The sequence below is a fragment of the Dreissena polymorpha genome, chromosome 1 (genome assembly GCF_020536995.1).
Source record: "Dreissena polymorpha isolate Duluth1 chromosome 1, UMN_Dpol_1.0, whole genome shotgun sequence".
Lineage (NCBI taxonomy): Eukaryota > Metazoa > Mollusca > Bivalvia > Myida > Dreissenidae > Dreissena > Dreissena polymorpha.
In genome coordinates, this window is record NC_068355.1 from 83,896,569 (window position 1) to 83,910,185 (window position 13,617).

Sequence of the window (13,617 nt, forward strand, 5' to 3'; positions counted from 1 at the left end):
ACTCTCCGTCCAGGAGACCCCACAGGATGCCTTCCGAAATCATGAGGAGGATTAGGACCCTCTTTTAGAGCTCTTACAGACTCAAAGCAGCCCTGAAGCAAGCCAGGCGACTGATCCGGATAGACCACAGCAAGACACTAGAACCAGGAAACCAAAGATTAAGACATCATGGCCCCAACTGAACGAGGACCTAGATAACTGGGAGCAGTGGTTTAATGGTAGGACGCTGGCTTATGGATCGAAAGGTCTGAAAAATTTCCTTGAGCAAGAAATTTATCCCACATCTGCTCATCTCAACCCAGGTGTATAAATGGGTACCTGTGAGGGAAATAAGCCAATGTGCCGTGGCTGCATACTTCGCCAAGATGTTAACGGACGACTTATGACCCAGTGATCAGGGATAAATGTAAAGCGCCTTTGAACGACCATCTAGAGTATAAAAAGGGTGCTATATAAATGTGGTTTATTATTATATTTTGACATCCTCGAAGCATCCAGGCAAGGACCAGTAGTCCGGAAGCTGACTACCCTCACAACCTTGATATATTTGGTAAGCAAGAGGTTTGGACTAGAAGAGGAGAGAGTGCGAAATGAACCTCCAAGACCAAACAGGCGGCAAGTCGGCATCCAGAACTTGAGACGTGAACTCAAGCTGCTGAGACGAAGGTACTGTTCTAGTTTACCCACAGAGAGGATTGGACTTACACAGCTTAGAGATACAATTCGGACACAGATGACACAGATGACATCATTACGGAAAGCCGAAAACAGCAGAAGAAAGACACGGGAACGGGCAAAGAAGAGGACAGCTTTCACAGCCAACTCATACAAGTTCGCAAGATCCTTTCTCGACAAAGAAAGGTCAGGAAAGTGTGAAACTCCACTAGAGGAAGTAGAAAACTACCTTCATGTGACCCATTCTGACCCCAATCGAGAGGACGTGCTAGGGGACTGTGACCGAAAAGATCAAGCAAAGTCTGGAGGAAAGGGGTGTACCAGAGGCTTGAAAGGAGGCCGAGGGGATATTTACACCAAAGGAACGCAATTCCAACCAGTTCCGAACGATCTCGTTGCTCAACGTCAGGGGAAAATATTCTTCGCCATCCTTGCAAGAAGAATTACATCTTTCCTGACAGGCAACGCATACATCAACACTTTTGTCTAGAAGGGAGGATTTCCCTCCGGCTTCATAGAGCACACCAGTGCTATCACACAGCTAATAAGTGAGGCAAAGAAAGGAAGGAAGAATCTCACTGTAGTTTCTCTAGACTTGGCAAACGCATATGGGTCAATTCCACACCAGCTCATCTATAAAGCCCTCCGTCACAACCATATGAACGGCCACATACAGAAAATCATCACCAGTTACCTGGGTGGAATGAGGCACCGGTTTACTGTTGGTGACCAGCCAACCAGATGGCAGAAGTTGGAGAAAGGAATCGTTACCGGCTGCACAGTTTTCGTGGTGCTCTTCATCATGGGGATGAACCTGCTGATAAGTGCTGCCCAAGAGAGACACGTGGACCAAAGACAGTCAGGAATCTCCAACCTAGCAGAGGCTTCATGGATGACCTCACATTGACGACAACGACACACGTTCAAGCTAGATGGATGTTGACAGCCCTGATGGATGTCGCTTCAAGGGGAAGAATGAAGATCAAAGCAGCGAAATCCAGATCTCTCGTCATAAAGAAGGGACAGACAACAGAAGGTTCAAGCTCTTCGTACAAAGGAAGAGATTCCCTCCATAGTGACGAGATCAATAAAATGCATGGGCAAGTGGTTTGATGCAAGCTTGCAAGATCGCGACAATGTCAAGAAGTTAGAGCAACAGGTAGAGGAGGGTCTCAAGAAGATCGACCGCTGCGAGCTACCCGGCAAGTTAAAAGCTTGGCTTTACCAGCACACACTGCTCCCAAGACTAATCTGGCCGTTGATGCTTTACGAGGTACCCAACACAACAGTGGAAGGCCTGGAAAGAATCACTAGTTGACACCTCAGGAAGTGACTAGGAGTTCCACCCAGCTTTACCAGCATTGGACGGGAAGAGCAACAAGTTACAGTTCCCGCTATTTTCCCGCTATCTTCACCGGTAGAAGAGTTCACAGCAAAAGCAAGAGTTGTGGTGACCTTGAGGGGGACTCTCCGGATGTGTTTATCTTGGAGGCAGGGATCCAAACCAGAACGAGCAGGAAATGGTCAGCGACAGAGTCTGTGAGAATGGTAGAGACGCGCTCAAGCACAAAGATATTGTCGGAGTGACTGCAGTTGGACGTGAAGGAATTTGTGAGATAAAGGTGGTACTGTGGAGCCGATCAGACCAGAAAGAGACGCGAGCGATGATTAAGTCTGAAGTCAGGAGAGCAGAAGAAAATACCAGACAATAAAGGGCTGTGGAAATGGGAGCGCAGGAAGCATGGACAACGTGGAATACCGAAGACAGGAAGTTTACATGGGAGACATTTGGAAGTATGAGCCTTTGGGGGGGGGGGGGTGGGGGGGTTGTCTTCTCGGGTTTCTCTATGGCCTACTACCATCCCCAACGAACGTGTGCCGATGGAGACTCACAGCAGATTTAAAATGCAGCCTGTGTGACAGAGAAGCACTCTAGAGCATGTTCTGTTATCTTGTACTACAGCACTAGAACACGGGAGATATAGATGGAGGCACGACTTGGTCCTCAGAGAGTTGGTTGACTGGTTAGAGAAGGAACGGAAAAGGAACATAGTAATTATCCCCTCCATGGGCACATCGCTTTTGTCAAATCGGGTGAAATCAAGATGAAACAAAAACCAACAAAAGCATCAATTTCTTGATGGCGCGAGAGACTGGAAGATGGACGTTGACCTTGGTAGAAGGCTTGTTTTCCCAAACATGGTTCAGACGACCCTACAGCCAGATATTGTACTGTGGTCAGAGACAGGAAAGAAGCTCGTCACCATAGAGCTGACAGTACCATTGGAGGTAAGATGTGAAGAGGCCTACGAGCGGAAGAAGGCAAAGTACACAGAAATCGTGGATCTGTGCAAGCAATAAGGCTTGCGCACTTTGCTATTTCCCGTGGAAGTTGGCGTTATAGGGTTCTGTTCCCAGTCCGTGCACAGGCTGATGACGTCAGTAGGAACTACTGGCATTAGAATGTTCATGGAATTAAAAGTGCCGAAACATAATAAGACGGCAGCATCCATATTGATGATGTTGGTAAAGGAGCAGTCTACAACCAAGCACAGATTGGTTAGACTGTATTCAAACTAATTCAGTTTTAATTTGCTTATTGTATACACACTACTTCTATATAGTTTTTTCTTATATTTTAAAGATCGACGTCAAGTTTTAATAGCGCTGAGCGAACCATATATGTCATTGCATATTAAATAACTTTGTATTCTTTGTTTGCAGGACACCGAATGCAGATTAAGGTTTTCTGTTCAATTATTGTGTAAGCCACCTGCAAGTTATAACATGTTGTACTCTGTCAGACGAAACAACAACAACATTTTGATTACAGCTTTAATTTTTAATTAACGCGCATCTAATAACCCGGATTGATGATATTAATCAATGATAACAAGAAGCGATTTTAATGCTTTCTTCTTTTCAAAATTAAGTTTTTAATTTGGAGAGAATGTATTGGAGCGTGTTGGTGTTGTTTTTTTTAAAACCTTTTACGTACTATAGTTGTCGCCATTTGTTCCATTATGGCAGTGTCAAACCGATGTGTTTATGAAAATATATCCCATTTTAATGTAAACATTATATTTCTGCAATTATAAACAAGCACATGAACAAGAACGAATAATGTTATATAAGTATTACTCAACGATCATGAGGTACCAAAAGAAAATGTATTTTTTACTTCAATGCACTTAATAAAGACCAAGTTTACACCGATATAGATATGTTAACTCATATTTTTGCAGACCTAAAAATGATGTCGTCGTGTCGCCTTTAATTTCATATACAAGTTACATTAAAGCCATTAAAGAGCATAGGCGGCGCCAAGGGGGGGCGGACGCGGCGTACGCCCCCCTCCCTAAAATCGCCAAAGTAATGTCAATTTATTTGATGTTTCACACTGAACTAGATCTAAATCACCTATTCATACTCATTTTTCTTCTGAACTCTGTGTTCAAACACAACATTTCCCACTAATCACAGACAATCCATCCTTATTACGTATAAACTATGCACTTTTTTGGCATTATAAGAAGGTACTTTGCTGAAAGTACGTAAGGCGTTACATGCTCGAGAAGTGGTTGTCAAAGCCTTCAAAATCACTAAAATCGTGGAGCTTACGGGGGGCTTCGCCCCCCCCCCCCCTGAACCCCCTAACAGGGTTTTGCCCTGCACCCACCAGAGACCCTTGCGGCACCCTGGACTCCCAGCAAATATTTCAATCCCCCCCCCCCAACCAGAAATCCTGGATCCTGAAGTGTGTTGAATAACAAAGAAGACTAAAGTTGAAAATCACTTATAAATTACACCTTTAAATACAGTTCATATTCCAGTTAAAAACTTATTCATGAGGCATATACAATGTAAGGAAATTACATGAAATTCCTTGCGTTATTTACAGCGTGTATGTACGATTTCAATGTCAAGATTGTTAACCAGCATAGACATATAACCGGGTCATGTTATATAAAAGAAAATTAATTTAACTGTCTGTACACGGTACGATCAATCAAATACAAGTTAATTTAGTGAATTTTATAACCAGCAAGTTGACGCAGTGTCTAAAGCTTGGTTCCCACTGCCGATCAGATCAAGTCGATCAAGCCCGACCAAGCGGTCGGGTACTGATCTGGTTCGGTCGGCATGAGTGGTCGTGGCGGTCGGGTAGGTCGGCAATGGTCGGGCTTCCTACCCGATATTTTTTGACATGTCAAAAAATATCGAGTAGCGATCGAGTAGGAAATGGATCGAGAAGCGCTCGGGAAGTGGTCGTGTATTAGTCGAGTAGAAGATCGAGTTGATCGTGAAGCAATCGTGTGGCGATCGGATTGACATCTTTTGCACGATCTGTACCCGATCCGCTCGACCTCTATTCGATTTGATGTACATATTTACTAGACTGCTACCCGACGGCTACTCGACCGTACACGATCGCTTCCCGATTGCTATTCGACCATACACGAGCTCTGTACCCGATCCGCTCGATCTCTACCCGAGTTATTTTAGATCGCTTTGTACGACTATAGTACGACCATCACGATCTGGTCGTGTGAAGATCTGGTGGCGATCGAGCTGAGGTCCACTTGTTCGAGCTGAGATCGTATAGGGCTTGCGTATAGGTAGAGATGATCGAGCGGAAATCGGAAAGATGGATGAGTGGACGTCGTGAATGAGTCGTGTGGGGTCGTATGTGATCGACAAGAGGTCGAGAAGAAGTCGTGTATACCCTTTTTAGTCGAGCTTGGTCGGGTTTCGTCGGGAAATTTCTGTGATAGGGATGATCGAGTTGATCGGATCGGCAGTGGGAACCCACGTAAAGTGTCGTATGAAAGAACTTGCAAATATTCAGATTTCCCAACGAGTTCGTGTCTTGTGTACGTTAAGGAGTTTTCTGCTCAACATCAGAAATGTATTTGCAATTGATACGCTTTTTCTAATGATTCATTTTCAGGTTCTACATATTATGAACGTTGTATTGTAGTTGTTTATTTATCAACTTGATTTATATTAGTAATACGATCTTATATACTTACTTTAAATAATTCACGCGACACATGGACTTTAGATAATTAGTTTCGATACATAATTTATTACTAGTTTATGAACAACGACTTGGACACGTGCATATGAATTAATAAGCATTGAAAAAGCATGAGTATATAAATAATCTTTCATCAAAACAGTGAGGTTTCCCGATGTGTACATGTTCATTCCAAATATAACCATTAAACTAACATATCCTTATATAACTAACGACAACGCTCAACTGGCAGAAAGTTTAACGATTAGCTGTATCCGTTCGTATCTGCAGTACAACAGGATTAAAGGCCCTATAAAGGTGGCAAATCCAATTATTATGCATATAAACTAGTATAATTTTTACCGGATTTCAGTTACTCTTGCATAAAAAATGATTATAACACAGCTTAGGTGCAACGTTGTGAAGACTTATGGAAGATATACCCGTTTCATAATTGGAAGAAATGTTTACAACTTTGTAACTAACGTGATGTGTAGCCTCAAGGCGGTGACGTATGCTAAAAATAGCCGAAAAAAATTCAATTTTAATTCTATTTTAAACAACTTTTTACCAGCAAAAAGTAACTCATTAGATCACTACAAACATTTTAACCATTTTGAAGAGACCTACTTTGTGAGTGATACCGGAAAACGTAGATAAACAATGATATATTTTTGGTGACCTGAGTCACTTTCACTTTCACCTTCCCAAGTAAACAGCGATGTAAATAAACTGATTGTTTGTAAACACAATTGACTTGGAGGACACTGTATTTTGAGCTTAAACAAGTTGTATTGCTCATTTTTGTATGGTTATGTCCAAAAGCATATATATATTGTTTTTTGATAACCTTTATAAATAAAATATGAAAAACATATTAAAAAACCGGTAAATAATTACGAATTGGCACCTTTATACTACATAAATTATAGAGCTTTATACTTAAGTTATCACAGTCTCAATTGAGGCACGAGGTTTATCTCGATGTGTTCTCAATTGTGACAGGAATGAATTCAAAATCACGTGTGTTCGCGACGGTATAAATAAAGACAATATAAGTCGGGACATCAAGTGTAACTTTTGAAAATGACAGAAACGAAAGTGTTGGATGCGGGTGGTGACCCAATAACAATGATAGATTTCGGTGACTTTCGATCCTCGCTATTTGGACACACTGTTGAATATATACGAAAAGTGAATCAGGACTTGCCGGCGTTCGAGTTTCTGGATGGGGATGTGCTACTGGTGTCATATCCAAAAGCAGGTTAGTTGCCAAAACAATCAGCAAATCAATACCTTGATCAACAGCTTCTCTGACGTAAGTATAATCTTAAACACACTTATCGTTAAGGAATAATTATCAGCATCATGTTGGATGCGGGTGGTGACCTAATTACAATGATAGACACAAAAACCGTCACAAAACTTATCATCGCCATTGACAGCTTCTCTATCACTACTAATGTCTACAACAGACTTATCATGATCAACGTTTAAATCATCCGCAGCCTCAAAGTCTTCATCAACACTCCTGCACTATTGTCGTCACTAAAATGGTCATTTCCGAGCCGTCATCATTATAAATGTGCTAGTATACCCCCACAAACGAAGTTTAGGGGGGGGGGGGGGGTAAATAGGAGTGAGCTTGTCTGTCGGTCTCTCTGCCTGTCTGTCTGTATTAAGTGTCCGCTCTCTAATTCAAGTTGTTTTCATCCAATCTTCACCAAACTTGGTCAGATGTTGTATCTAGATGATTTCTAGGTCAAGTTCGAATATGGGTCATGCCGGGTCAAAAACTAGGTCATGGGGTCACTTAGTGCGTTTTAAACATTCAGCATGGTGTCCGCTCTTTAATTCAATAAGTTTTCATCCGAGCGTCATCAAACTTGGTCAGAAGTTGTATCTAGATGATGTGTAGGTCAAGTTCGAACATGAGCCATGCCGGGTCAAAAACTAGGTCACGGGGTCGCTTAGTGCGTGTTAAACATTGAACATGGTGTCCGCTGTTTTTTGTGAAGAGAACATGCAAAATATTCTGAGTCAATGCGGCATTCGTCACGTCTGTGACAAAACTCTAGTTTTATTTTCGTACCAATCGCCTAACCTATAACCAATCGCCAAACCTCTGTGCCATTTATGCATGCAGCGTTGTTTTAGAACTAAAGAATTATTTCGGAAACATGTGTGGAACAATCAACTGAATAATTATTTATTAAGATCCCAATACTTCAATGAAATGTTATTTCAGTAAAACAATTATTGCATGCACGAATTACGTTACCAGGCTGCACGTGGACCTTTGAGATCCTGACGATGCTGCTAAAAGGGAAATCTGACGGACCACACTACAGCAAGATGCACGTGATGTTGGAGGCGTCGGCGCGTGAAAATATGACGACACTTCCGTCGCCCAGGTTGCTTAATACGCACTTACCATGGCGCAGGTAATGGTTAAGCAAATGTGAACTCAGACATTCATAATGATGTATCAATATTAAATAATGAATTGTAACTGTCGGTCAATAATATAGTTTTCTTATGAATATCCTTTACCGGGAATAATAAGTAACAACCGATGGCCTAACTACTTACAGAGTAGAGTACCAAATAGCGGTTAAATACGTGAATCCGTAAACCTTCCCCCTCCCCCACCCACCACACACACGTACCGGTATTACTAACCTACAGAGGTAAACATACCGAGGTATGTGCGTTGGTGTTTCTAACACACCGAGGAAAACACATTGGAAAACACGCGCACTTACTGAGGTACCAAAAACTGCCGAGGTACTTTTTCCCATTACCTCGATATGTGTTTCTCGGTTCGCGCGTAAAAAGACCATCGTCGGATACCCACGACTAATTCATTCCGTTACTCTCCAGCATTAATGCTGGAGAGTAACGGAATGAATTAGTAGTGGGTAACCGACGATGGTAAAAAGACATAAAGTGTGTTCTTATGGGGAGTGGGGGGGGGGGGGGGAGGAGGGGGATACCTCGAAATAACGTTGTTCTGCCGGTGGTAAGGGTAAGGGTGGGTATTTCGGTATGTTTCGGTATGTTGTCTGTATATCGGTGTGTGGACCTCGGACTTGTGTTAACAGACAGACGGACACACACATTCCACACACACACACACACACACACTCTCACACACACACACACGCGCGCGCGCGCACACACACACGCACACACACACTCGTGAAAATATTTTTTTAGTTTAATTTAGGCTGTTTTTAGTCGTTTTTGCTCGTGCTTTTTTCTCATTAATGAGTACTTATTGGGCTTAGACATCAATTAACATGCAAGTTTGGAATCTAATAAATGCGGTGTATTGAAGAAACGAGCTTGAGCTTACAATGAAATTCGACGTTACAGACTTAGTGTTCTTCTTATCGATTCCGCATTTTTTATATGCTTTTTTCGGCTCTTAATATTTCAGATATAAAGATAATTAAAATTACCAGTTATGTAGGTAATAAATTTAAACGTTTGTAGTTTGAATTAGACCAATGCAGACTCATGGTTAGTTGTTTTTCTTTCCATAATAGCTGCGCTCTGTCAAAACGGTGCTTAATTCACTGTCTTTAAGTGTCCTTCAAGATTAGAACATGTAGTCGGAAAACTAAGCAGCGACGGCACTCTCCGATTTTATGGAATTTTCATTTTCAGGAAGTAAACTTTTAAGGAAAATCCTGTCTAGGCGGAACGTGTCATACGTCTGTGTCGGTTAGGGCTGAACAGGCTTATCGGGGACGACATTCTTCACTAATGCATTAATTCCCGTTTTCCCAGAACGAGGAAACGAATGTTCCATAAAAAACGAGCAAATATGCATAGACACTGACTCGATTGTTGGCTCAAGTATCGTTTCACGTTTCACGATTGGTACGTTCAAAACTGCTTTGTAGATTTTGTAACGTATGTATTAATTGCATTTAAATTGAGCAGCATAAACGTTGTTACAGTACTAGAAATCGTTAATCGAATAGGAGGTTCATTCTTCGTAAAACACAACAGACGACAAAGACTTTGTATCCATTAGGTTTCCCTCGGATATCATGAAGAAGAAGGTGAAGCTTGTGTTCGTGGTACGGAACCCAAAGGACGCGGCCGTGTCGCTGTACCACATGATGACGGGCATGAAGCACTACAACTACAGTGGAAGGTTCGAGAACTGGCTGCCACTTTTCATGCAAGGTCAACGTAAGTCAGAGCACCCGTGTTCTTGGTACTGTAGAGATGTACGGAATAAACATTTCTGCTCACATTTACCAAACTAAACATAAATGGTTAAATGAGTATTTATATTTCATATTTAAAACGTGCTTCACACGGTTAATAGTCGTTTGTGTAACGTATGTCAACATTTTAAAACCTAAAAAAAATACCCAGGCAGTCCAAGGGACATCTGAATACCCCCGAGATTCTTTTTAGTATCAACATTGAGCTTGATGAAGCGTAATTGACTCGTGACTTTTGACCATGTCTGTATGACCTTAAACTTTCTTGAAGATCTTTCATTAGGTATTGGAAATATGACGCATATACAATAAAAACAAAAGGCTTCACTATTGACGTATAAGTTTGACTTTGACATTGTGTCGGCGTTATTGTCTCAAAGCAACTTTTCATCGTTTCAATGACCTACATATTTTAGCCAATTGTAATAACAATCCTTGTATGGGTATAGAAGATATGAAGCGAACACAAAAGTAGAAACTTTAACTTTTGATCTTGAAGCTTGGACCAGGGTGATAGACATATCCTTTTTGCATATCGTCTGAATGAACTGCAGATTTGAATCTAATGTCATGAATACCCTTCAAACGAGATATAGAGCGGACATTGCAATGGAGCCACACATCTTAGACCTTAAGTACAACTTTGACTTTGGGTCTGAGTGACTGCATTATGCTTTCTGCACATTGTCTCAAAGAAATGAACATGTTATCTCAATGTCATGAAAATCCTTCAACGGGTTTAGTAGGTTAGGAGCGGACAGGACAATAGGGACCCACAATTATTACCTTAAAGTTCGACATTTACTTGTAGTGTCCACCCCTGACCCATACCATTGTCTCAAAGCCCTTAACATAAGAAGTGATTTTCAAAAAATAATTCAAAGGGATAAATATATATGATACTGAAAAGTCATTAAAAATTGAGGCTCGAACCTTAAACCTTGCAGTACAAACTTGATCTTGATCCAGTAAAACTGATTCATGCATGTAGCACATCGTTTCGACGCCCTTAACATTTGAGACACGTTTTATAAAAAAACGTTAAAATTAACATAAGATATGGAGCGGCAAGATATGGCAAAATATCTGACGGACTCACTGACGGACGGAGGTCGAAGTGTATATATATATAGTTTTCAAACCTTGGGGCTCGAAATGTATTATTTCTTGACATATGCAATTACATAATGCTCATTACTAGTGATTACTTTCACAAAAGTTAACGCATCGTGTGGAAAAGCAATAATATATGTTAACTTTACTTAAACAAAGCCGGGTATCAATTTTTGTAGATCTTGAAAATTAGCGAAAGCTCTGTCGCTTCACCAAAGAATGTTTAACGTACATTTATATTCATATGTAACTTTTTAAACGGTTAGTCTCCACTCAATGTTACCTCACCCCTGCGGACGAATTACACATTTAAAATTTAAGCAAATGGATTTCTTACAATATACTGCGTTCATATCATGGTTGTCTCTTCTATAGTTGCCTATGATTGTTACCTGAAATACCTACATGATTGGGAAGAGGTCTACAAGACGAAATCACTGGATATGTTTATACTGTATTACGAGGATCTGAAAAGGGAATTGAACTTCGAATGTTTACGCCGAAATTACTGTGTAAAATCCTTGTAGAGCGAGTAACATTTACTAAGGATAGCAAAAAAACCGTTTATTTTACTTTAAGTTATTATACACTATTTTAATCAGCCAAAAAAGAAGCACGCGTAACATCCCAAATATAAACTGTCACCGTTATGTCATAGATTTACATCAGTCAATTAATTTGGTCATTTTAAAATCATTCTACTGGTGTTAATGGAACAGTAAATCACATATCATTTATAAAACATTTTCTTATAAAAATCGACGAGTTGAGTAAAATAGTTCAACAATAAGCGCAATCAAATTTAGCGAGGAGTATAGTATGTGTACGATTCAACGCCAGAATAAATTACTCTTCAGGACAGTGTTGCGGAAATCAAGCGTCTAGCAGAATTTCTGGAATTGCCAGTCGACGAGAGGCTTGTTATAGACATCAGTGAGAAATGCCAGTTCAGAGAAATGAAGACGAGATTTGATGCGGTTGCGCTGGGTTCTGGTTCATACAAAGTGGACAAGAACTATGGATTTATGCGGAAAGGTGGAAGGCTTAAAAATAATTAGAAATAACACAATTTAAAACAAAAGCAAATTAAAAAGGCTTTAGGTTGTTTAAATTACATTTGGATATAGTTCCTGAGACGAAGAGCCACTCTAGTTATCATAGCTCGATGGGGGGGGGGGGGGGGGGGTGTGCAAGTGCAAGTATGGTGACTTAGGTAAAATGTGCATGAAAAGTGAAGTCTCTATCTATAGCGACCGTCGTACCGATCGCACCGAACGAAACATAATTATACTAGTATTCTCCGTCAATGATGGCTGCGGTATCAATATTTAAAAGGCATACTTCACTAGAGAGTCTACGATCCATGCTGTATTTTATTATAGAATGCAATATGGAATGCGTTTCGAACGAGAAAATACAGTGAGATAATCATGTCTCTTATTTTGAATATTTCAGGCGAGGTCGGGAACTGGAAGCAGTGGTTTACAGTAGCACAGAGTGAGCAGATGGACGCGCTCGTGGCAGAAAAGTTACACGACTCTATATTTCAATTCGATTACCAATGACGATGTACCAATCATGAAATTCTGTGGTGTATTATTTTGCGTCGGATGTCTCACGTTGACGTGTTATTTATTTTTCTCTGTAAAGGAACTTGTTCACAGTTTGGAACAATAACAATTAAAAAGTAGTCGTATATTCAACAAATAGTGTTTGCATTATAATTAAACAAGCAAAATAGCACTCGTGACTAAAATGCTAAAAATATATGTTCGTTTAGTAATCATCTTTATTCAAATTAGGAAACAAAATCACGAAGCGTTTATATCGCCTTTTTCATCGATAATTTAGGACGAACGGGGGCAACACAGGCATCACATTATGGTCGGGGGCAGCACAGGCATCACATTATGGTCGGGGGCAACACAGACATCACATTATGGTCGGGGCAGCACAGACATCACATTATGGTCGGGGGCGACACAGACATCACATTATGGTCGGGGGCAACACAGACATCACATTATGGTCGGGGGCGACACAGACATCACTTTAACGTCGGGGGCGACACAGACATCACATTATGGTCGAGGGCAACACAGGCATCACAATATGGTCGGGGGCGAAACTTTGCGCACTTTCACACGAACAAAACGACTCGGATCTGGGCCTTTTAATATAGAAGATATCGGGCGCGTAAACACAATTTTGGATTACGGGCGGAATTTTTAACTATTGCAAACACAGCAATCTGAACAATACTGACAATAGTTTTTTTGTAATGGGCACATTCGCACATTATAGCAAAGCAAGTTCTATGAACATCTCTATGAGATACCTGGTATTGTTTATATATATGTATGTACCTTTTTCCTTAGGAGCATGATTAACCGTTCTTGCGAATAGATCATTTTGTTTTCAGTTGAAGAGTATGTTTAACGAACCGAAGAGGAAAAAAATCAGACGTTGGACACTTTAGTTCGACGTTTCAGCTTTTTATACCCGCCCCCACCCCAACCCCTGCTTAATTAATACAGATTTGGATTGATAGGGATTCAAGGGTTC

At 40.9% G+C, this 13,617-nt stretch overlaps 1 protein-coding gene across 1 annotated transcript; it reads left to right on the forward strand.

Annotated features, from left to right (window-relative positions):
* The first annotated feature begins 6,648 nt into the window (after window positions 1–6,648).
* On the forward strand, window positions 6,649–12,819 carry LOC127838526 (sulfotransferase 1A2-like). The gene is made up of 6 exons (XM_052366327.1): window positions 6,649–6,959; window positions 7,980–8,139; window positions 9,741–9,901; window positions 11,428–11,527; window positions 11,909–12,087; window positions 12,508–12,819. The coding sequence occupies exons 1-6, from the start codon at window positions 6,782–6,784 to the stop codon at window positions 12,615–12,617; spliced, it is 888 nt and encodes a 295-aa protein (XP_052222287.1). The 5' UTR covers window positions 6,649–6,781; the 3' UTR covers window positions 12,618–12,819.
* Window positions 12,820–13,617: the final 798 nt, after the last annotated feature.